A 25,595-nucleotide genomic window follows, 5' to 3' on the forward strand; every position below is an offset into this window, starting at 1 on the left:
AAATAGGTCTGGGAGTGTAGCCCGGAGATAGAAGGGCTTCCAGGAACCCCAGTACCACCAAAAATAAATAAATAAATAAATAAAATTCATCTAGTTTATTTGGACACATATCTTTTCCTGGTACACTGCTAATTTACTGGATAATTCTCAGTGCATAGGACTTTTTTGGGAATGAGAATCTGTTAATTTTTGCAATAGGAAACATTTCCAGCTGCACCTCATATTGTTTATCCTGCCCTAACTGACCAAAATGGTGCGGTCGTTATGCAAGTACTGAGAGAGAGAGGTGTTTGTAGTTGACGTCCTTCCGAGGAGGCAACCCCACATATAATGAGAATATTTCAAACTGTTAATTTATAACATCACTGCCATCTGTTGGATGCAATTAGAATTAGTTTTGAAATTAATTCCAAGAATGGAAAAGGGTTCAATGTTTCTCATTTCCCATTGCCAATTACAAATAAATCTGGCCACTGGCAAACTATGAAACAAGACAAGATTAGAAAACTAGTATAAATGTTAGATATTCTTCAAAAGGTGCAATTATCTTAGAAAATAAGCTGAGGAAAAGAAATAAAACAAATGACTACAATCATTTTTAAACCCAGAGATAAGTGAAAGCTGATTTGGGTATTATAAATCTACAATTAAAACCCACTGTTTACACATAATAAATGTGATAGTTCCCATTAACCCCATTCCCTTCACACCTATTCTGTGTTATCTCTGTGAAGGGAAGGACGAGGTGATTTCCCTAAATCTTAAAGACCTTTTTATTCTCCATTTTTATGTTTTTTAATTTTTTTAATTTTTGTACTCCTTCTTGACTTCCCACAACAGCAATGGCCCAAGAAAGTTCTAAATGGTAGCATATATAATGGCTACTTAAACAATATTTAACTGATTGCTCATTGGACCACGGCCAAGCATGCACAATACCAGAGACAAAGAAATGTCCTCCGGGGACTGTCCTGCCATTGTGTGACTTCCGGCCAGGACAACACAAAGGAGAGGATGAGATGCGGAGGCCCCCCAGGGACTCCAGACTGAGACAGGATGCTCCAAATTATATGAACACACGTCTAGGTGCCTCAGGAACCTCTGGATGTCTCCATCAAAACCGGACGATCTGTCATGTTGTATTATCGGCTTTAAAAATTCTCCTGCTACCATAGATATAGAGCATTGGCTAATTTTAATGCCTACTAGAATTATTCAGGGTCTGTCGTGCCCAAACTAGACAGAGAATTTGTAGAGGAAAATATAAAACACATTCACATTTGGAATTTTATATAATATTTTGAAAGTCGGAACCTCCAATAGCCACTTCGGGGAAAAACCAATACTGCACTTATTTAGTGACCAAACTCCCTGAACAGTCCCCACAGCAGGGAGGGCGTGACTGTAAATGAGATCACCCTCTCTGGTGTGCAGAGAGAACTATTTCTTACCCCACTGAATCAAGTTGGAAGGAAGGAAGGAAATGGACTTGTATACTTATTTTTGCCATCCTTTCTATTTCTCTGAACTTGTAAATTTAAGTCAATGCATGTCCTCTAGAAGTGCCCCTATTTTATTGTGGAATAATGACTGTATCACAGTGAGTGAGGACGGTGGTTTTGAAGGCTGGGAACAAAACAAAGAAACTCTCAAAGTTGGCACAACACTGCGAGTTTCACTCCCTGCTCTCTGTCCCTTTCCAGGAAGGGACAGAAAGGACCGGAACACACACCTTTGGGGTGGGAAGGCACGTGTGTGATCACCCTTTGAAAAGGAAATTTTAACGTCCTGTCTTCAATCTTACTTCCTGGCAATACTCAGATTCACTTAGAACGGGTCATCCTAGCACTTGGAATGCTTTCCATTAAAGCAACCCTGGCCACAGAGATCACCCATGAAAGATGTAAAATCAAGTTCTAGACTCGACTTAAGGACACAGCGATGCGGTGGCGGGTTTGTCCCCTAGGGCTTTTCCTAGGATCCTGGTCCCCGCTGTCCCCGCGTCCAGAGAGGAACCGCGTCTTCCTACTGACCCCTAGTGGCGGCTGGGGAGGGGGAGGGGCGCCAGCTTGATCTTCAGCACTCCCTGGGACCTGATATCTTAAGGTTAGTAAAAGGCTGAGATCCGGAGAGCATTCCATCGTGGTGTTTTCAAAAGATAGAGGCTGGTGCTTGTCCCTGTCTGAGGTGCAGTCGTTTCGAGATGCTTGATACCTTCGTTGACGAGCAAATGAATATTTACTGTGCTGTGTAACCATGTAGGATGAACAGAACACCTCTGAACAGCATACATATCATTGTTATTTCCCCAGAGTTGAGCTTTGATCTTGACAAATAGAAAAATTGTTCTCTTTAAACTTATTTCTATAATTTTGAATTGGCATGCTCACAATATGAGTATCTAGCACCAGAAATTGCACTACTTTTAGACTGTTTTGTTCTTTAAATGATTCAACTTTAAAAAAAAGAAAAGAAAAGAAGAAAAAAGAGGGATGGACAGGCATGGTGGCACAGGCCTGTAATCCTAGTCCTTGGGAGGCTGGGACAGGAGGACCCAGGTTTGAACCAGCCTCCCATAACTCAGCAAAGCTCTCAGAGCTTAATGAGACCCTGTTTCAAAAACAAAAAATAGGGCTGGAGGTGTAGCTCAGAGATATAACATCCCTGGGTTCGATCCCCTGTAGGAAAGAAAAAAAAAAGATGATTCCTTAAAAAAATGTTATTTAATACTTTGAGAATCCTCTGACTTTCAGAGATAAACAGACGGGAGAGCTTTCGCGGTAAACTGATGGGCTATTTCTGCATGGTTTCCACACATGTTCGCCACGTGGATAACCTTTGTTTCCACACTTTAGATCCTAGATTCCTCTTGACCATTAGAGCCTTGTTAATATTACCTTGGTTATATTGGATTGAGAAAAGAATCATACTGAATTTAAAAATCATATAGAATGAAAAGCTGAATTTTGTGATAAAGCTAGTGAATTCCAAATCCTCATTTTATGTCAGTTGCTGTCTCCCCCAGACCTGTCTATACAGGTGAATTTGATTTACCACCAACCAGTAAAGTTAGTTTAATATCATAAAATTTTTAACTAGAAAATTATCCATGCTGCCTTTATTACCTACAGATCAGAGGCCAATACTTGTAAAGCATTATTTTAAAGTTATTGGTACTCTCAGGTTTAACTTCCTCCAGATTTAATTTTTTGTGATATTGGGGATGGAACCCAGGAACATTCTACCTCCAAGCTACAACCCCAGCCCTATTTTTTATTCTTTATTTTGAAACAGGGTCTCACTGAGTTGCAAAGAGCCTTACTATGTAGCTGAGGCTGGCCGTAAATCCGGATCCTCCTGTGTCAGCCTCCCAAATGCTGGGATTACAAGCGTGCGGCCACCACGCCTGGCTCAGATTTAATTGTGTGTGTGTGTGTGTGTGTGTGTGTGTGTGTGTGTGTGTGTGGTACTGGGGTTCCTGGAAACCCTTCTACTTCCAGACCTATTTTTTTATACTTTTTTATTTGGAAATAGGGTCTCTTAAGCCAGCGCGGTTGGCTTCGAACCTGCGCGATCCTCCTGTCTCCGCCTCCCAAGCGCGGGGATTACAAGCGTGCGCCACCACGCCTGGCAATTTTTTAATTACTGATTTTCAGAGAAAATTATCAGACCATTTTGATGTCCTTATATTGTGTGATTATCTTTTAATTTGAAGCATACATAAACCTGCATAAGTTTATTTTTATTCATCTTAGACTTCTAAAGAAATTTTGTGTGTGTGATGCTGGGGGTGGAAGCCAGGCCTTCATGCATACTAGGCAAATGTTCTAACGCTGAGCTATACCCCCAGCCCTGTTTTTGTTTTTCCTGAAAATATTGTGCTTTTTGATGATGAAAAGATTCGTGAATGTTGCCAGGCGTGGTGGGCACGCTTGTAATCCCCGCGCTTGGGAGGCGGAGACAGGAGGATCGCGCAGGTTCATGGCCAGCCTCAGCTACTTAGTGACGCTCTCAGCAACTTAGTGAGACCCTGTTTCCAAATAAAATATAAAATAGGGCTGGAGGTGTAGCCTGGAGGTAGGAAGCCCCTGGGTTCCATCCCCAGTACCACCAAAAAAGTAAAAGATTCGTGAATATATAAAGAAAATGGATTAAAAGTCAGCAACCACGATTCAGTCCTGTGTCTCCTGATTAACTTGTTTCATGATCTCTCTGAATCTTTATTCTTTCTTTTCAGCAGCAAAAGGGATCTAGACTATCCACTCTATTTTGTGTATCTAAGTAACTCCCCTCTTTGTAATATTGGAACTCGGAGCTCAGCTCCCTCTGGGGGTAGTGGCTATTCCTTTCTATGGCCTTTAGCATTTTTATCTCAATATGCACCCATGGATTTGGGGTTCCCTTGTAGTCATTTCTCCATTCCTGGGGCTCATTATGTGCTAGGCATAGCTCTACTTGTGGGGACACAGTAGGGAAGAAAACAGAAGCTCCTTGAGGCGTACAATGCAGTCTAGGAGACTAACAAGCAAGACATAGGTAACTGTAAAGATCATTTCAAAAGCCATCGCAGTATAAATAAAACCGTAAACACTAAAACCACGTCACCAGGAGGGGCTTGAACCTGGGGTCCTGCAAGGGCTTCTAGAAAGTGGCCTGGTCACCGAGGGGCCTTTGGACAAAGGATGTCAATGCTGAGCAGAACACGCCAGCCAGGGCCTGGGGTGCTGACGCAGACACTAGAGCATCCAGTGACCTTACTATTTGGTAAGAAAATCAACTCGGTGTCCCTAATATGTATTTAAGAGAAGCAAAACTATGGCCTCTCTAATTGCCTTGGACCGTGTCCTTTGTCATCTACAGAAAACATTTACCAGGCAAAACAGAAATATTGGGCAACTTGCTGTGACCATCCTAGCCCCTGGACCGTCATTCCTGTGTGATGGGAAGGCGTGTCAGCGAATTAATTACTGGCAGGGCCTGCTAGCTTTGAAAAGAGGGGGGAGCGTGTGTGGAAGGGAAGGACTGGGCCTGAGAAGAGAGGCCAAAAAGACTCCGTGTCGCTCTGTGTACGAAACTTGCATTTGATCTCGCCAGACTTTGATTGACTGCCTCCAAACTGGCGACAAAAACACACTTAGCATTTGCCGAAGTGCTGGGTCAGTGTGACTGGACTCTGCACTTATGAGATTCTGTGCAGAAACTATGACATTGGAATATTCTGAAAGCCTCAGGATCATGCCTACGGCGGCACATCAATTCACATAGACAATTTGGTTTCGTATATTCTCTTTTCTTGTGTACTAGGGATTGAATTCAGGGGCATTTTCCCGCTGAGCTACATCTCAGCCCTTTTTGTTTTATTTTTATGCCGAGACAGGGTTTCATGAAGTTTCCTAGGCTGGCCTCAAGCTTGCAATCCTCTTGCCTCCTCTTCTGAAGCAGCTGGGATTCCAGGGATTCACCACTGTGCCCAGAGATTTCACATTTTTTTAGTGTTTTTTTTCCCCCATTTTTCTTATTTTGCTATGTGATGCAAAACTCACTTGCGTCTGCGGCTAGGTTTGACTTTAATAATTACATGTTATTTAAAACCCCTTCATTTGAAGCATTTGCCTGCAATTAGTTGTGATTCCCTGCCTTAACAGTGAAAAGCTGCTCTAAATAAGACTTCTTTTAAAGGAGCACATTCTCTCGGTGAGTTTTGCCGGTTTTGGAGTTCAACCAGAGTTTGGGGGTGTGTACCCCAGCTTTCTGCAGCTGTGGGGCTGCCGCTGGGTGATGGCTGTTTTGGGCTCCTAGATTGACCAATTTAGCAAACACAGTTCACTTCTTGGATCATTACCTTTGCTGAAAAAAAAATTGGCTGGAACGAGAATCAGGAATCCTGTTCTCAGCATTCCAACCCCGGTGGTGATAACCAGGGGGCTCGCTTATCACGAGGGCTGCTGTGCCACCTGCACAGATTTAACGCAGCCTGCAAGGCTTAAAAATGTCGCCCCAGAGCCATGCTGCAGACGCAGCTCTCCTGACCACTCGCAGCGCGTCTGCCACCAATATGTCTTCCTTGATGTGACAGAACTCTCGGAGACATATGAAAAGTCATGCTGGTGGGAACGGCTGTAATCACTGTTAACAAACAAGGTTCTCATTGCCAACATCACCATCTGTTCCACCGGGTTCCGCATATTACCCTGTATGTGGGCTCTGTTCAACAGATTTCTGTCTTGCCCAAGGTCATCCCTTGATTCGTGTAACCAGCCTCCACAGAGGGGTCGAGCCGTGAGCCTCAAACTGCAGCAAAGGTCCCGCTCCGAGGGGTACCCAGCAGTGTCCTCTGATGACGTGCTCAGGGAGAATTAACAACGCTTGCACAGACCAGAAAGAGACGCCCTTGATATGGGAAGGGCGTATGTTCCTGAGATATGTTTTGTCTGATGTGCACAATTTCACTCGTGGGACTCCACCTAAAAACTCCCTCAAGAGACTTGGAGAAGCACCGGGGATGGGAAGGAAATGAAAAACTTCAAGGCAGCTGTCGGTGATAAAAGGGGAGATCCCGATTTTGTTGAAGCCTCTCCCTTCTTGCAAACTCAAAGCCAGTGAGCGCTTTTCCCTTCTCTCCTCAACGCAGGCAGAGGTTTCCTCTACTCCCCTTGAGTTGATTCAGATCAATCAAAACATTTTGATTTTCGCTGGGATTGGTAGTGCACACCTATAATCCCAGTACTTGGGAGGCTGAGATAGGAGAATGACAAGTTCATGGACAGCCTCAAGAATTTGGTGAGACCCCCCAGTAACTTGGTGAGACGCTATTTCAAAATAGAATTTTTAAAAATCTAACTTAAGCAGTGTAGCTTAGCGACACTGTTCTGTAGGTATCGGTTGTTTGCTCTCATAATTATTTGACCGGGAACTGCGGCTTGTTGTGATAGTCAGCATCCTGAGAAAGTATCTTATAGCATATTACTAGCTTAGCAAAAGACGAAAATTCAAGACTTAAACCATGGTTCCCATTAAAAGTGTACTGCTTTGGCACCATTGTTAAACCAAAAAATTGGCCAGGCGTGGTGGCGCACGCTTGTCATCCCCGCGCTTGGGAGGCGGAGACAGAAGGATCGCGCAGGTTCGAAGCCAGCTTCACTGGCTTAGGAGACCCTGTTTCCAAAAAATAAAATAGGTCTGGGAGTGTAGCCCTGAGGTAGAAGGGCTTCCAGGAACCCCAGCATCACCAAAAAAAAAAAAAAACCCAAAAATTGTAACTTGAATTGTAAATCAGAGACCACTTATGTGTGTGTATACACACACACACACACACACACACACACACACACACACGAGGGGATATGGGACTAGGTCTATTGAGAAGATGGAGAAATACTGGGTGAGGAAAATAACCAGGACCTAGCATTCACATGACAAGCCCAACTGCACCTCTGTTACCGTATCCCATGATAGAAACAATGTGTTTATACATTCCCATATTTGTTTTTCAGATTTTTTAAAAATTTGAATTTTAAACTCTGGCTTGACTAAACTCCAACTGGATGGAGACTAGGGATGATGAATATCAAAAATATTTTCGAATTTTTGTATGACATATGGCCCTGTAGTTCTGGATTTTGCAACAAAGCAACCTGACTTCTGTTCCATTCATTTGGATAATGCTGTACTATTTAGGAAACAAATATGTTTTAAAAATATGACAGGCTTCAGTCTGTGTCCATACTAGAGACACAGAAAAATAAAAGTAACGGGTTTGAGGAAACAAAATTAATGCAATTCTTTTTGTAAAAAAAAAATGTACAAAATCTGTACTGTGTCTATACATGAAATTGGCTTTTTTTGTAAGAATAATAGTTTGATTTTGCACCACAATAAGTTACTTTCAGTTACTCTTTTTAGACTTAGAGCCACACATCGCAAATTAAGGACAGATAATGTTCGTATAATGCAAGTTGTTCTGTCCAGATGTGCACTCATGATTCGTCTTTCTGTGCCAGCTTTTATGTTCGACACAGTAAAAGCTATCTTCCACTACGCGCTAGAACCTTTGGCTTTTTACACACTAGATTTTTATGTACTTCCATTTACTGTCTCCATAAAGAGCAAAGAAAAGAGCAGAAGGTAGAGATATATGGGCCAACGCGAAATAAGCATTCGCACAGGAGGAGGAAGCCAAATGAAAGCCGAACGGCTGCGCCTGTTCAGTCTCTCCTGACGGGGATTCCTGCATCTTGACCCGACATTTCTTAGTTTCCAGGAAAAACCAGAATGATGGGGTGTGATCCTATGTACTCTTTAAATTTCCCCCCAAACTCCTCAACACACATAAAAGACAAAGCCTTTGAGAACTTATCGGTACGCAGTCTCTGAAAATACTGAAAATACTTCTGGCTTCTATCATAGATGCCATTAAAATAGGTCCACTGTTCTTTAACTCACCAAGATATTTTAAAAAGTGAACATTTCAAAAGGAAATCTTTTGGCCTGAACAATTTACTCAAAGGAAAAAAGGATTTTTGAGAATACTGGGGTAGATATTAATTAATTAGAAAATACACATACTTTAAAATTCCATGACCTATAGGTGTAGCTCATTGGTAGAGTATGTGCTTATCCTGTACAAGCACCAAAAACAAACAAAAATCCTGCTGGTTGTTTTTTATTTTTTGTTATGTTTTTGGTGGTACTGGGGTTTCTGGAATCCCTTCTACCTCCAGGGTACACTCCCAGACCCATTCTATACTTTTTATTTTTTTTATTTTTGGAAACAGGGTCTCTTAAGCCAGCACAGCTGGCATCGAACCTGCCCGATCCTCCTGTCTCCAACTCCCAAGCGCGGGGATTACAAGAGTAAGCCACCACGTCTGGCTGTTGTTTAAAATTCTATGTTATTAACCATTAAATCATGTAAACAATAATATAAAATTTCTGATAAGCAATAATATAATCTCCAAGTTTTCCCTTATTGATTAAAAAATGACCATGGCAATCAATAATAGGAGAGAAAATTAAAATTGTCTTAAAGAGTGTTCATTTTGGCTGGGCATGGCAGCACACACATGTAATCCTAGTATTTGGAAGGCTGAGACAGGAGGACCCACAGGTTTCAAGCCAGCCTCAGCACTTAGTGAGGCCCTCTGCAACTTAGTGACACCCTGTTTCAAAATTAAAAATAGGGCTGGGAATGTAGCTTAGCGGTAGAAAGCCCCTGGCTTCAATCTCCAATATAAAAAAAAAGGTATTTATTTTATCCTTTAGGAAAGGAAATTAAATACTGGTCCTTTGGGCTATCCTAGTGAGATGCAGGGGCCTTCCAACATTTTATACAACTTAATTTTGGTTATACTTAATCTAATCAAAGTTTAATCTTAAAGGATGTCTTCCCAAAGAAAGGGAGATGGTACAAGAAAGGTTCACTGTATGCCAAGTCCAGGAGAAAGTAGGAATGGCGTGGGCAGAGCTTTACCTCGGTGTCGCACCCTGCGCTGGCTGGGCTGGTCCACATCGCTGTAGGTAGGAAGTGTTCCTCAGAGGCTACACCGTAGAACTTCCCTCTTCCTGCAGAGCCACACAGCAGCCTCATCCCACTCTGCTGTCAGTGTCCCTCCGAGCCAGTTTGCACCACAATCCCAGCTTCCTTTCACCTGGGCTTCCAGTCTCCTCACGGAGATTTTATTTTCTCTCCACTTTCTGATGGACAATTGTGCTCACCAGTCCTTTTTCACAACCGGCTAATTCAAGTGACAGTACCAGGTTAAATACATCGGAATGCAGGGTGATGGGCTAACTCATGACGCCTCACTCCACCCCTGCCCCTCCAACTTGGCTCACTTTATGACCTTAAATGGAGGGGGGAAAATGCGTCAACTATAAACTTGAAATGTTCATGTTTTTTGGCGTCTTGGTTATTTTTTGTTGTCTTGATGACCTCTATTATTAACATGTAATTTGGCTGGATTTTTAACACATAATTCTGGGTCTTCATTTACAACCAGGATGCGTCCGGGTGTGGTGGCGCACGCTTGTAATCCCCGCGCTTGGGAGGAGGAGACAGGAGGATCCTGCTGGTTCGGAGCCAGCCGCGCTGGCTTAAGTGACCCTGTTTCAAAAAAAAAAAAATATATATATATATATATATATATTTATATTTATATATGTGTGTGTGTGTGTGTATATATATATATATATATATATATATATATATATATATGTTAGGTCTGGGAGTATAGCCCGGAGGTAGAAGGGCTTCCAGGAACCCCAGTACCACCAAATAAAATAAAATAAAATAAAATAAAAATAATAAAAAATAAAACCAGGATGCTCTGTACATCATATTGTTTGAACATGTCTTTTTCTGAGCATCATCAATTTAAAATAGCTCCAAATAAATCTGTTTAAATAATCTTCCACTAATTAAAAATAATAATTTTTACTTTTACCATTTGATGAACTTTAGAAAACATTCTTTTTGGTACTAGGGATTGAACCCAGACATCTTATTTCTGAGATACACTCCCACCCCTTCTTAGTCTTTATTTTGAGGCAGTATCTTGCTAAGTTACTGTGAGGCTCAGCTAAGTTGCTAAGGCTGGCATCGAACCTGTGGCCCTCCTTTCTCAGCCTCTCAAGTACTGGGATTACAGGCATGTGCCACCATTCCCGGGTTATTTTATGAGCCTTTAAAGTGGTTAAAAAGCAAGGGCCATAGAAAAATAGTGTTCTTAAAAGAAGATTTAGGCTTTCTAATTGTGAAAAAATGTTAAGACATTAATGATAGCTGTAGTCTTTTTTATACTAAAAATAAGAAACCTAACAGACTGCCTGCATTAATAAGATCATTCGTATCGGTATCATGATTTTGTAAAAGCAAAATTCATATGCAATAGAACTAGCTGGTTTCCACCACCTTAGTCTCCACCCACAATGGCCGCTCCCATTTCAGGAAAGGGAAGCTCCCCTAAGCATGTGACAGTCCCCGCACTTGCTCCTTCCTCCTATTTAAGGTTTTCTCTAACAGAAATAGTTTATAAGACATTCTCTGAAGAGGACTTCCAGATCTTATGAGTGAGTAAAAAAAAATTAAGAGTTGAGCCGGGCGTGGTGGCGCATGCTTGTAATCCCAGAACTTGGGAGGCTGAGATCGGAGGATCACAGGTTCGCGGCCAGCCTCAGCTACTTAGTGAGGCTCCCCCGCCCCGAAACTCAGTGAGACCCTGTTTCAAAATAAAGAATTAAAAAATAGGGCTGGGGGTGTGATTCAGAGGCAAAATACCCCTGCGTTCAATCCCTACTACTGGGGAAAAAAAAAAAAAACAGTTATAATAGGGTTTCTAAAAAGCAGTAGGCGCACACTTGTCATCCCAGCATTCGGAGGCTGAGGTGGGAGGCGGTTCGCGGACAGCCTCAGCTACTTAGTGAGGCCCTCTGCAACTCAGTGAAACTCAGTTTCAAAATAAAGAATAAAAAATAGGGCAGGGGGTGTAGCTCGGAGGTCGAATGCCCCAGACCCACGAAAAAATAAAAAGCAGTAGAAATAGAGCATGGCTGGTGTTGGTGCACACCACCTAAAATTTCCCCAGACTCCATCTATCACTAGCACCCCGACCTGATTTCTCCAATGGCCTTTCTGCGCTCCTTGGTTGTATGTAGAAGCCTAGTCGCCTGCCCCAGAGGTCAAGCCCGGAGCCCCGATGACTCGCCCTCCTCTCTCCCTTGTGTCCAGCGCTGCCGCCGAGGCCGACGGCATCGACCCGCTCATCCACATCCTGTCCAGCAAGCGGGACGGGGCCGTGGCCCACGCCGCCGCCGTGCTCACCAACATGGCGCTGCAGGAGCCGCTGCGCGCGAGCATCGAGGCCCACGACGTCATGCACGCCCTGCTCGGCCCGCTGCACTCCGCCAACCCGCAGGTGCAGAGCAGGGCCGCGCTGGCCGTGGCCGCCACCGCCTGCGACCTGGAGGCCCGCGCCGAGGTGGGTCCCCGCGCCCCCGCAGGCGTTTGGACTCACCCGTCGTTGAGTCCTTCGCAATGGGAACCACACTCTGGGAACCAAGTCGGCATGTTTTACCCTTTTACAACCTGTGATCACTCACAAGTATTAGGATTCTAGGTGTTCTCCAACATGCCCAGCAAATTTGCGTGTGTGTGTGTGGGGGGGGGTACTGGGGATGGAACCCAGGGGCATTCTACCTCCGAGTGACACCCCCAGCCCTATGGTTTTTTATTATTAATAATTTATTCATTCATTCATCCATTTATTTTTGCGGGTCTGGGCCCAGGGGCATTCTACCACTGAGCTACACTCCCTATTTTTTGTTTTTTATTTTTGGTGGTAATGGGGTTCCTGGAAGCCATTCTACCTCCAGGCTACACTCCAGACCTAGTTTATATTTTTATGTGGAAAAAGGGTCTCTTAAACCAGAGCAGCTGGCTTCGAATCTGCACGATCCTCCTGTCTCCGCCTCCCAAGCGCGGGGATTACAAGTGTGCACACCACCATGCCAGGCTTTTTTTTTTTTTTTTTTTTTCTAAATAGGGTCTCACTGAGTTGCAGGGGGACTCACTAAATAGCTAGGCTGGAAGTAAACCGCAGTCCTCCTGTCTCAGCCTCCTGAATGCTGGGATTATAAGCGTGCACTACCACCTGGTCAAATTTGCATTTTTGATCCTATGAAAATCTTGGTGCTTATGGTGATCCTAGTAAATCTCGATTACTACTTGATATAAACCTACAAACCTGCTTTTTCTATTTTCCATTTTTGCTTGTCACCCTGGCACCATTGCAGCCTAGGACTTTGTTCCTCACCCCCAACAGAAATAACAAAAGCTCAGGTTGCTTGAGCACCGCTGTGCGCCAGGCACTGTGCTGGGCCCTCTCCACTCATTTAAGCACCCCTTGCAACAGGTGTGTTCGCAATCCCAATTCACAGATGAGGAAAAGGAGGCTTAGAGAAACCACGGGCTCAAAGCAGAGCCAGTGAGGGCAGCAGCCCGGGGACGCGAGAGCACAGCTCTCAGTCCATAGCCCAGTGTCCCGCGATGCTGGTCTAATCATTTCTCGTCTGTCTCTGAGACATCTACCCTCTCTCCTTGCTCCTCTTGGCCCAGTTCATTCATACCCATCCACCAAGTACGGCGTGTGCTGCACAGTGGCAAACAGGAGTCACTTTCCAGCCCCCTGGGCCACCTGCTTTGTGACCTGTGCTACCTCTGCCACCTGCGAAGCACGTCGCTCCCATCCCAGCTGCCAACACCTCTGCTTTTGGCATTTCTGTCTCCCTCTTGAGAGGATCCTTGTATTTATCCTGAGCCCACTGCATAATGCAGTTAACCTCCCAGGCTCAAAATCCTCACCTCAATCTCATGCACATAGTTTTTTTCAGGGACAGGGACATCCCTGCAGGACCAGGAACCTGCCTACCAGGGCCGTCTTTATGACGCCGCATCGGTCAGTCAACCCAATGAGTATTCAGTGTCAAGGAGCAGAACAGAATAGTCACGGCGCCTCCCTCGTGTAGGCAGAAAGGAGGCAAGCTCCTTCCCCAGCCCTGTACCACTTGGCATCACGCAGAGCTCCCTCTGTGACTCTACCGGGGACTCTTATGGAAAATTGGGCCTCTGTCTATAAAGGTTTATTATAATAGATTTCCTCCCTGAATTTAAGAAATCTAAATATAGACATATTATAAGACACTTTTTTTTTTTACATAGTTAAAACCTCTTAGCAACCAAATAATGAAGTTTTTCACTCTGGAGGTAAGTATGGAGGCTCATAGGAACTCGGAATGGGGTAGGAATGGAGCTGCCATATGACCCAGCTAGACCACTCCCCAGCGCCTTTCCAAACAATTAAAGTTAGAATACTCCAGTGTACCTGTGTTCCCGTGTTTACAGCAGCATAACTCACAGGAGCCAAGCCATAGAACCCACCCAGGTGTGCAGCAGATGATGGGTAACAAAAATGTGGTACACACACGATGGAATTTTACTCAGCCATAAAAAACAAATTCATGTCGTTTGTAGGATAACGGCTAGAACTAGAGTATGTTGTGCTAGGTGATACCAGCCAGGCTCAGAAAGTCAAGGGCCATCCCACGTTCACAGCAGCACAGTTTGTAATAGCCCAAATATGGAGCCAACCTAGATCTCCAACAACAGATGAGTGGATTGCAAAATTATGGGAAATACACACAGTGGAATAAAGACAAATAAAATAATAGCATTTGCAAGAAGATGGAAGGTACTAGAATACAGTATGTTAAGTGAGATTAGTCAAGCACAGAAAGAGAAGGGACATATGTTTTCTCTAATATGCCCAAGCTAGGGAGCAGTGGGAATACCAGAGGGACTCCAGATGATGGAGGGGAAACCTCAGCAAAGCTTGAACAGAAGGATAGGAGAGGAAGAAAGCTGAGGTTGTTCAATGGAGGAGCTACATCCGAATATGTGTAATAGCATAAATGCAACATGATTAACCTGGACACTCTCTATTGGGGGGAAGGGGAAGGGAGGGGGAAGGGCATGAAGCATGATGTAAATATACACCACTCTCAGTATGTTCCACTTATAAAAAATAAAAATTAACAGAAAGTCAAGGGCCATATGTTTTCTCTTATATATGGGATCTAGTGAGGAAATAACAAAAGGGTTTTCAGATAAAAGAGGCGAGAGACTAGAATAGGTGAAGAAGATTAGGGGAGGGTGAGGAGGAAGGAAAGAGGTTACCCCCGGGTATGAAGGTATCACTGCCAGTCTCATGTACAGGGAGCAAGAGGGCCAGCGGGGTGGGATCTGGAGGGTAAGACACCAGGTAAGGGTGTGCGTATGAAGGGATGGCTTTGACTCTTGGGATGTCGTGTCATTACAGTGCACCGGTAAAATTATTTTTAAGAGCTTGTAGAAATAATTCGGTTTATAAAGCAGAAGTGGTTTTAAATGCTTTTACTTGTAACGTGTCAATCTGTGGTTTCTGCTTTTAGTTAAGACTCTGTGGTGGACTGGAGCCCCTGGTAGAGCTCCTGCACTCTAAGAATGACGAAGTCAGAAGGCACGCCAGCCAGGCCGTGATGGTGTGTGCCAACGACGAGCTGACGGCCGTCGAGCTGTGCAGGCTCGGGTGAGTGGGCGGTGCACCTCGAGATCCTGGCTCGGATGACCGAGCAGCCCCGAGGAAGGCCACGCAGTCCCTACTGAGCTCTGAGTCGCAGACCGCTCAGGAGCCCTGCAGACCCTGACTCTGAAGGGGCCACCGCGAGACAGGGCATCCTAACCCACCCCCGAACCCGAGGGTCCCACTCCCCTACACAGTCATCTTTAGTATTTATTTTTTCACTTATTCTTTTTGATATTTTTCTTACATTTTTTTCGGCTATTGCCCAATGCCATCTTATCCCTCAGCTTGAAAACTAACTATGATTATCATCTCCATCCTCCCCAAACCTTTCACCAGAATTCTCAATTTAACCTCCTTCCCCCGATCCATTCTCCATACAAACGGTAGAAAAACTTAGTTGCCTTTAGCGTAGCATAGGGAGTTTTAAAGTTCCCTAGACAGGCAGACTTTATTGATTCCTACCCATTCTTATTCTTTACTTATTGCCTGGTTAACCAAAAAGTTGGAGTCCAAAGCTAGTTTTGCTTTAAATGACTGCTGATTTTTTCCCCCTCAAAGTGTCTTCGGTAGCTTTCCATTGCTGTAAGAAATACCCGAGATGAATCGACTTATAAAGAGGAAAGGTCTATTTTGGGCCAGTGGCAAGTCAAGGACCTCCTGGGGGGAACAAGGAACGGAGGGAGCTGCTCACACCCTGGCAACTGAGGAGCAAAGAGAGAGGGGAAAGGGGTGATATAGCAATATTCTCGCCAAGGACACGCCCCCAATGACCTCACTTCCTCCCATGGGCCCCACCCCTTAAAGGTCCACCACCTTCCATTGAGCCACAGGCAGGAGCCATGGTTTTGCCTTCACGCTGCCTGAATAGGAGGTCTTGCATGGCACGCGTTCTCCAAAGGCACCGAATGCCCTCATCATTCTGTCGGCCTTACTTTATCAAAAAGCCTAGAGAGGCGTGAAGCTTCGCATCTTGATTCTTAATTCAGAATCTCAAGTATATGAATAGGAGCTCAGTGTTGGGTTGCTTGTGAAAGCCAAGAACATGTTTTGCTTTTATTGACAGGGTTTTAGACATCCTTCAAGAAATTAATCTATCCGTGAGCCGAAAAAATAAATTCAGCGAGGCAGCCTATAACAAATTGCTCAACAACAACCTTTCCCTGAAATACGCCCAGACCGGCTATCTGTCGTCAAGTAACATAATTAGCGATGGATTCTATGATTACGGTCGGGTAAGTGGCCTCACATTCTTGTGTCTTCCTCTGTACCAGAATAATTTTTCCTTTACTTGTGATGCCATTACATTGGCATTTTATAAGCACTAAACATAATTTGTATTTCTACAGACAAACGTTTGAAAATCATCACTCTGGTCCTTAACTTTGGTCATAAGATTTTGCATTTTTGTGCAACTTTAGCTAGGATCTGTTTACTTGTAGCTAAACAGGCTTGCTAATGGCTTTCAACTTTCAGATAAGATACAAAAGGAGCTTATTTATTTATTTATTTATTTATTTTTGGGGTGGTACTGAGGGTGGAAGCCAGAGGCTTTTACCTCCAGGATATACTCCCAGACCTTTTATTTATTTATTTATTTATTTATTTATTTATTTATTTTTGTGAGTATGGGGTTGGAACCCAGGGGCATTCGACCTTTGAGCTACAACCCCTGCTCTATTTTTTATTCTTTATTTTGAAACAAGGTCTCATTGAGTTGCAGAGGGCCTCACTAAGTAGCTGAGGCTGTCCGCGAACCACGATCCTCCGGTCTCAGACTCCCAAATGCTGGGATTACAAGCGTGCTCCACCACGCCCTGCTGATTTTTTATATTTTATTTGGAAACAGGTCTCACTAAGTTGCTGAGAGCATCACTAAGTAGCTGAGGCTGGCTTCGAACCTGTGTGATCCTCCTGTTTCAGCCTCCCACGCGGTGGGATTACAAGCGTGCGCCACCTCGCCCAGCAAAAGGAGTTTTTTTAAATAGGGGGTTCTGTTACTTCTAGGGCTTAGTGTTAATGATAAGGATAAAAGGTTTTCATTTCATGAATTATAATCTAGTTCATTATCTAACACTGGGTATGAAAATGTAACATAGAAGATATTTTACTTCATTGTATTTACAGCTGTGATGGTAAGATAGTATACAGTGAACTTGGCATACTAAGAGGAATGGAAAGAGAAAAATTAAAATCTGGAGGACTTTTTGATGTGGCTGCTTAAGATAGCTTATTGTTTTATCTCTTTTAGAAACCCAAAACAATAAAGATCATGGAAAAAAACTTTAGAACCTCACAAATCCCATTTTATGCAAAGCTGGAATCCAGAGATGACTCAAAGACTTCAAAAAACTTTAAGGGCTGCCAAACGCTGTAATGTCAGGCAGAGCCCATGCAGGAAAAAAAAATGAAGGGGCGGGGGCGTCAGAGAGAGGAAGAGAGCTTGGGTGGCATCTAGGGCTCTCAGGAAGCGCCAACACATGCTTCCGAGGGGAGGAGGACTCAGAGGAGCAAGAGCTGTGAGCTGTTCCAGGCAGGTGCGGGAACCTAGGACCGGGCTGAGCAAAAAGCCTTCCTGGACCAATTTGGTTCAAAGAAGCAGAGGGGACAGGACCATACAAGAAGGATCCATGGACCTGAGCTATATTTGCAAGGGAGTGCTGGGTCATGCTAGAGGGGGAGTGGAGAGATCCTGAATAATGAAAAACAGCTATCCTAAACTAAATCCCGACTCCTCCTACAGCCTCCTCCGCCACCACCACCTTACCTTTTAACCCACTCTGACATTGCTGCAAGTAAAGCCATCTCAGTCAGTGCAAAAGAATTTTAAAAGAACCAACACCACATCAGTGCAAGAGGCTTTAAGAGAGCCAGTCGTGGTGTATGCCTGTAATTTCAGTCTTGAGAGGCCGAGACAGGAGGATCCATCACAGGTTCAAGGCCAGTCTCAGCAACTTCAAGAGAACCGAGGAAAGTACAGAAAAGCCAACTGTGGACGCTTATTAGGAAGATCTTGCCAAAGATAAGACCGTGACGGAATGTTTTGGTTCTGAGTGCTTAAAACATTTAATGAGCCAGGTGTGATGGTGTGCGCTTGTAATCCCAATACTTGAGAGGCTGAGATAGGAGGATCGCAGGTTCGAGGCCAGCTTTAGCAACACAGTGAAGCTCTCTGCAACTTACTGAGACCCTTTTTCAAAATAAATAATAAAATGGGCATGGTAGCGCATGCTTGTAATCCCAGCATTTGGGAGGCTGAGACAGGGGAATTGGGGTTCAAAGACAGCCTCAGCTCCTACTTAGTGAGGCCCTCTGCAACACAGTGAGACCCTGTTTCAAAATAAAGAATAAAAAATAGGGCGAGGGGTGTAGCTCGGAAGTAGAATGTCCCTGGGTTCCATTCCCAGTACCAAAATAATAACAATGATAATGATGATGATGATAATAATAACGGGGTGGGAGGTGTATCTTGGAGGTAGAATGCTCCTGGGTTCAATCCCCAGTAACATACATACACACACACACACACACACACACACATGCATGTACACATACACATACATACAAAAACAATGAGACAGTGTCCTCTGTAAAGCAGAACTCTGACTTATGTAGCGAGTAAATATTGTTTCTGATGTCGCAGGCTTTGATTATGTCAGGGACAACAAAGGCAAAGGTCTTTGCTCCCATGGCACCCATTGTACCAGTGGAAAGAGATAGACGACCAGAAAATATGACAAGTAAATACTTTCCCCAAGAGAAGTGATAAGGGGTGGGGAGCCCTGAAAGAGGTGAGGCCGGATGGTGCGTCCACGGGCTGGGGGCGCAGGGCTCCATGGCCCCCGTGTAGAGATGCTGGCCACGGGAGCCTCACTCGGAGGCTAACATCTGAGCACAGACGTGGGGAAGGCGAGAGCCCTAGCCGAGGGGATACGCGGGGGAGATCTTTCTAGGCAGAGGAATCCACGGGGCACTGGGGGTAAGCCAGCTTGGCATGTCCAAGGAACGGTGCCAAGGCCAGTGTGGCCAGACTCGACCAGATAAAGCAGGAAAGCAGCAGGGATGACGTCAAGGCGCTACACGGGCACCGGGTGAGGTGGACCGCGTAGCCCATTGGAAGGGCTTGGCCTTAAATCTGCACAAAGGGGGAAAACCATAGCAGGGTTCGTGGCAGAAGAAAATTAACAGGCTGTGTCTTATTTTCAAAGAATCGCTTTACCTTGTTCTAAGAGGATCAGGATCTTGGGTGAGAAAGAGATCTCCACTGTCGATCCAGTCTGCCCTCTCCCATCAGGCTGGTAAAAGAGCAGCATCAAGGCTGTGTCCGCCGATTCTCAGGGTTACCTCACAGAGCTTTTAGTGGTCAGTACAGTTCTTAGTCACTTTTCCCAACAGTCAATTCTCCCTGGGGTGCGCAGGTGGATTGTGAACTTAGTTTCGGGAGCTGAGGTAACAATTATGATGTAAAGCAGCTGAGTGAAAACTGTAACAATTGTGGAGAACTGGAGAAAAATATCCTGCCCATGGGTAAAAGTGCCCACAAGCAACAGGCCCCAGTCCTAAGAATATAGCTATAAATAAAGTATTATTTATGTTGTTTATATATATAGCACATTACATATTTATATATTATGTAAATATAAGTAAATATAAAATGTAGCGTGTGAATGAATTAGACCCCTCCAACTGTCAAGGACATACCCCGTTAGGATTCATGTCACAAAAGCATGACTGATGCAGAGAATGCTCTTTCGGTCCTTACTCTATCTTGCAGATAAATCCTGGCACCAAACTTTTGCCACTGAAGGAGCTCTACCTGCAAGAACTGAGTGATCACCGTGCCGTTCTCTTGATCAACAGTAAATCTTCTGAGATGTGAGTCCTTTGAGGGCAGGGGGTGCAGGGAAGCAGCATTTGGTTTGTTGACATGTAACTATTTAAAGATTCCAAGTATGGTATCTTTCTTTTCTTCTGTACCTAACAGGACCATGAAAAATAAAAACTGGTCCATACACTTCTCACCTGACCTGAGATAACCATGGGTATGCCTCATCCCCACACCTGCTCTCTGCTCAGTTTTTTTTTTTAACTCCATGTTATCAATTTCCAATGGGTTTCTAATGTCAGGGTTCTTACCCTTAGAGTAACTGAAGAAAAGAGAGGAGAAACCAAGCTAGATTATGTTTCCAGGTCTCTAGAACTATGTACTAGACTATGACCACCACTACTCAATATTTTTCTTTGATATAAGTAAATAGTAGAACTAAAAATCAAAGCTCCACCTTCGTCTTTAAAATGATCAAACATATCTATATGTCTAATTTAGTGTCAGCGTGACACATGTGTACAAATACTTTCTGTTCTAGCCTGTGAGAAGCCTTGGGAGATTTTTTTATCTCTCTTCTATGTTTTTAAAATAGTATGTCCCTGTTAAGTCTACTCCAAATATGACTTTCAGAAAGAAATAGGAGCTGGGTGTGGTTGTTAGGTTGAAAATAGAGTTAGGGAGTGTAGGAGGGAGGTAAAAACACCAACCGGGTTATCAGAGACCGCTGCTTTATTCAGCCCTAACCCCAGTACCCTCTGGAGAGTCAGCTGGCCAGGGAGAAGGGACCGATGGGCCACGCGTCTGGAGAGTTGCATATAGTCCTGATTGGCCGGCTGAGTCATGTGGTGGATTGGCGGCACTGATGTCTTATAGGCATTCCGATTCTCTCGCGATCTGTAGTCTTGCGATGTTTGGAGTCTCGAGGCACCTGGAGTCTCGAGATATCTCCACTCTGGCTTCCAGGGTTCTGCTTCCTGTTTCCGCTGACCTCACTTGGGGGAGGGACCCAACTTATCATCCCTGCCTTTTGGTGATAATGGGCGGAGATTCGAATCTTAAACTGCTTCCTGCTGTGAAGGGGCATTGTGGGGGGCCCTTGGCCGGGAGAGGTCGGGTCCTCTGGAAGCGGGCAGGTGGGAGTATGGCTGCAGCGGGAGTCGGAGGTTACCCTGCACAGCTTGGTGAAATGTATTTGAGGAGACTTTAACGGATGAGGAGCTATTAAAAGAAAAAGCAAATCATGAGAGTGAGTCCTGGGAAAGGCAGGAGCCCATCAGCTGCTGGCCCTTGCCCAGAAGGGAAGGAGCCCAGCAGCTGCTGGCCCTTGGAGCCATTCAAGACATGAGGTAGATTGTCACTAGATTTATTAATATGATAGCAGTATTTTTCCTGAGAAAACATGCTATTGAGTCAGGAGCATCAGTAACAAATTTTAGAGAGTTTAATACTTATGGCTGTCTGGCATCCGAAGAGGGAGAGCAACATACTATGTAAACGAGTGGACCTGCCAAAATAAAAACATTAAAGAGAAGTATGCCAAGAAGAATGAAGTTTAGTGGGCCCCAACACTGTGCAAGAGAGTTTGTCATGAGGATGTTGTAGTGGAGCCCTTTTTAGACTTGGCCTCGCCTTCAGGCAGATCAATTCTGTCCTGTAAAAGAGGGCCTGTAGTGCGTGGGCAGGAGAGCTTGCCATCAATGACCCTGTACCGAGATCGGAAAAGGAAAACTAGGGACCAGAAGGGATGGAAGGACTGAGCAGGCAACCAAAAAGGAAACTGGCTACCTGCTACCTGGAGTTACCCCGGCCTGGCAAAGAGGATGGAGGTTGAGGGGTCCAGGAGCTGTCAGTCTTCAGCCAGGCCGAGTAGGGCCAGCGGCGGGGCCTGGTCTGGAAAGGTGGTCCCCCTGTGTTGAGGCACCTGGGGCTCACCCTTTTCCAAGGGCACTGTTCCAGTGGCCCTCCTGGCCACACGCCGGGCACAGTCTGATTGATGGGCGTGGCCTTGCCCCACTTGAGGGAGGCTCCTAGAGGTAATCGTGGTTGCTGTCCTCCACCCCTAGGTGGCGCTCCAGAGGGCTGAGCCGCCACCTCCAGCAGCAGGGCAGCTACCAGGGATCTGCCTTTTGGCGAAGTCAGAGTGTACGCTCCATCTCCGCCTGTTCCTCTCTGGAATTAAAAGCTTTAAATGCCATGTTAACCAAATCTCGGATAGGGGTTTGAGGACCATATTTATTTAGCCTTTCTTAATTTTTTGAAAAGCCTCCTGAGTTGGTTCCTTAAGGGAGGAAGGCAGAGGGAACAGAGTGGGTTAGAGTGGGAGGCTGTCCTGGTGGGAGGATGGTGACCGGGTCATTGAGGAGACAACCTATAAATCAGTGTCTGCAGAAAGCGCTGCCTACAAGTCAGCCTGGTCAGACTCTGGCATCCACGTATTGTCACAAAATGTGGACTATGCCTGTGACTCAACAAAATTGCAGGCTGGCCCAGGCCAAGATGATGACTGCACAATGTCACAACTATGTAATGTCACAAGATGGCAACCAAGATGGCGACTGTGACATCACCAGGCAGCAACTATGCACCATCACAAACTGGCAGCTGGCGGGAAAATGGAAGCTGATGGGGGAGAGCATTTGGAGGGATGGAATGCAGGGGAGAAAAGCCTGTACATAAAGACTTCCGACCATTTACCAGACCGCTTACACAAGTTCTTAACTGTTCTTGGGCTACCGCAACCCATTACTCAACTTGTATCAAGGCCAGACAGGCGCTCAGGGCATACATAGGTCCTCTGCTAGTTTAAAGGTTCGACTTCCCATAATTGGTTCATGGGTGAAAATGAAGAACAGGAAACAGGCGTCCCCATTTTCCTGATCAATCGTTTGGAAACGGGGGTTAAGAGATCAGGAAAGACGTCTCAGTCCCTTCTCAAAAACCGGAGGATGACCTGGTCATCCGGAGGGTGGTCCCAGTGGACCAGGGGACAGTGGGTCACCAAGTGCTTGGATTTTGGGGTCCCAGTGGACCAGAAGACCCAAATCTGGAACCCACTAACCAAGAGAAATGGAGAACTTACCGGGGTGAAGTGTCGCCAGTCAGTGACGACTGCAGCAGAAGCGCTGAAAAGCTGCTGGGAGCGGGGTGGAGCTGGGGTGGTGCCGGTGCCTGTGCCTGGCGTAGGCGGCACTGGCATGGGCGGAATCAAACAGTGGCACACAAGCGGTGGTGTGTGGGCGGTGTGGCTTGCCAGGCCCGCAGCATGGAAACAAAAATGGGTGCCAGACTCGTGGCAGACACTGAGGCCTGGCCACGAGGAGCACCACCAGTGAGCCTGGCTCGGGCAGGCAGAACCGATCGGTGGCAGCGAGTGGAGCTACACCTGCCAGTCAAGCCTGGTGGTGGATGCCGAGGCTGGGCCGTGTGCCAGAGGTTCTGGCAGGGACCAGAGTCGAGCTGAAACGGTGGTTGTGGGAGGTCCAAGTGGCGGGCGGAGGTCCTGGCCCGTGCAGGTGGTCGGCAGGCTGAGCAGGCACTAGTGGCCACAGGGCGTGCACCCCCAACAAGCCTGGCTCGGGGCGGGTGCAGGTGGTGGCCCTGGTGGCCGGCAGAGCCTGCAGCGGGATTGAAGCTTGCATGCCGCGGCGGTGGTGGCAGTGGCGGCTGCAGCAGGCAGAGCCATGCCTGCAAGCCGAGCACCGGCGCGGGACATCGCAGTCAAGCTGCTGGCGGGACGGAGAGTGCGGGATTCAAAAAGAGAGAAAAAGAAGAGAAAAAAAGGGGGGGAACCAAAAGTTTTCCTGGGTTTCTGCACCAGAGTTTAGGAGGGAGGTAAAAACACCAACCAGGTTATCAGAGACCGCTGTTTTATTCAGCTCCAAACCCAGTACCCTCCGGAGAGTCAGCCGGCCAGGGAGAAGGGACCAATGGGCCACGCGTCTGGAGAGTTGCATATAGTCCTGATAGGCCGGCTGAGTCACGTGGCGGATCGGAGGCATGCCTATTCTTTCGCGACATCTTTAGTCTTGCGATGTTTGGAGTCTCGAGGCACCTGGAGCTTTGTGATATCTCCACTCTGGCTTCCAGGGTTCTGCTTTCTGTTCCTGCTGACCTCACTTGGGGGAGGGACCTGACTTATCAGTGGTGATGCACACCTGTGATCCCAGACTTGGGAGGCTGAGACAGGAGGATCTCAGATTCGAGGACAGCCTTAGCAATGTTGTGAGAGGCTCAGCAATCTAGTGAGACCCTGGTTAAAAAATAAGAAAATGGCTGGGGCATAGCTCCGAGGTAGAATGCTCCTGGGTTCAATCCTAAGGAAAGAAAGAAAGAAGGAAGGAAGGAAGGAAGGAAGGAAGGAAGGAAGGAAGAAGCTGTTTTGTAGAATAACACTAATATCGGTGAATAAATTTTAATTTGTACGTAATTTCAAATGTGTCATGTTTTAGTTCTCCACCTCCATCTACGGAAGATAAATCCTCGGATGTGGGTTATGGCCGAAGTATTTCTTCTTCGTCGTCATTAAGAAGAGCAAGTAAAGAAAAGACCAGGTGAGAAAATGACACTTTATCTACACTCACCAACTCTCCCTTAATCTGGGAGCAAAAGCAATTTTTAGATTTGGGATTTTGGCAGCTTGCTTCTTCTTGTCACAGTCGTAGGATTGCCTGGTTTATCTTGCCGTGGCAAGGATGAACGGAAATCTAGGTTTCCCCTTTGTTCTGCCGTGGGACTTACAGCAATGTTGAACCACGCAGGACTCGGAGTCTGTTTAAACTTTGTTCGTTTCTCAGGTTAATTTAGAAGGAGGGCTGTCTGGTTCCTGCTTCCTAATGGCAAATGGAACCAACGCAGAATGGAAGGGCTGGCCTTGTAGACCATAAAAAGGAAACGTATTGTTCATTGCCAAGTGGAATTGGTCACGGCTCTTTCTTTCAAATGACCAAAAAAAAAAAAAAAATAGTTCTCGTTTCAGTACTGGGTTTGGATCTCCCACAGAAGACAAAACGGAATCGAGTTCGGGCCGCAATACGGTTCTTAGCAAAAGTGCCGCCAAAGAAAAAGGGTCCAGGTAGGAAATGCGTCTGGTGTTCTTCTCCCAGTTATGGACACACCCAAGTTTACTCACCCGCGAGCTCGTGAGGACGAAAGGTGGCTTTTTTTTTCCCCTTTTCTTTTTCTTTGTTTTTCAGCGCTAGGGATTGAACCCAAAGCCCCTGCATGCCAGGCAAGTACTGCGCTGCGAGGCTGCACTTCCAGCCCGAGAGGCTGCTTTTATTTATTTATTTATTTATTTATTTATTTATTTATGTATTGTGTGTGTATGTGTGTGCGAGAGAGAGAGAGAGAGAGAGAGAGAGAGAGAGAGAGAGAGAGAGAGAGAGATTGAATCCAGGAGCATTCTACCCCTGAGCTGCACCCTCAGCTTTATTTCATTTTTTAAATTTTTTAAATTTGTTTTTAAATTTTGAAACATGGCCTCACTAAGTTGCTAATGCTGGCCTCAAACCTGCAGTCCTCCTGTCTCTGTCTTCCAAGTACTGGAATGACAGGCATTTGCCACCACACCCTGCTGAGAGGTACCTTTTGTGTGTGTGTGTGGGGGGGGGGGTCTGGAAGCCCTTCTACCTCCAGGCTACACTCCTAGACCTATT

General features: G+C 45.6%; 1 protein-coding gene across 2 annotated transcripts in view; it reads left to right on the forward strand.

The window, feature by feature from the left end:
• Positions 1–25,595, forward strand: part of ARMC3 (armadillo repeat containing 3) — a gene marked incomplete at both ends in the record, with an annotated part of 97,507 nt that overhangs the window by 59,626 nt on the left and 12,286 nt on the right. The window contains 6 exons of one of the 2 annotated variants that reach the window (XM_080716880.1): positions 11,726–11,975; positions 14,983–15,119; positions 16,180–16,348; positions 19,888–19,988; positions 24,390–24,491; positions 24,905–25,012. In XM_080716880.1, coding sequence (XP_080573006.1) covers positions 11,726–11,975; positions 14,983–15,119; positions 16,180–16,348; positions 19,888–19,988; positions 24,390–24,491; positions 24,905–25,012 — 867 coding nt within the window. The remainder of the gene's footprint in view (positions 1–11,725; positions 11,976–14,982; positions 15,120–16,179; positions 16,349–19,887; positions 19,989–24,389; positions 24,492–24,904; positions 25,013–25,595) is intronic. The other variant, XM_080716881.1, reaches the window with a different exon arrangement.

This window comes from Muscardinus avellanarius, assembly GCF_963383645.1.
Source record: "Muscardinus avellanarius genome assembly, chromosome: 20".
NCBI classification, from domain to species: Eukaryota; Metazoa; Chordata; class Mammalia; order Rodentia; family Gliridae; genus Muscardinus; species Muscardinus avellanarius.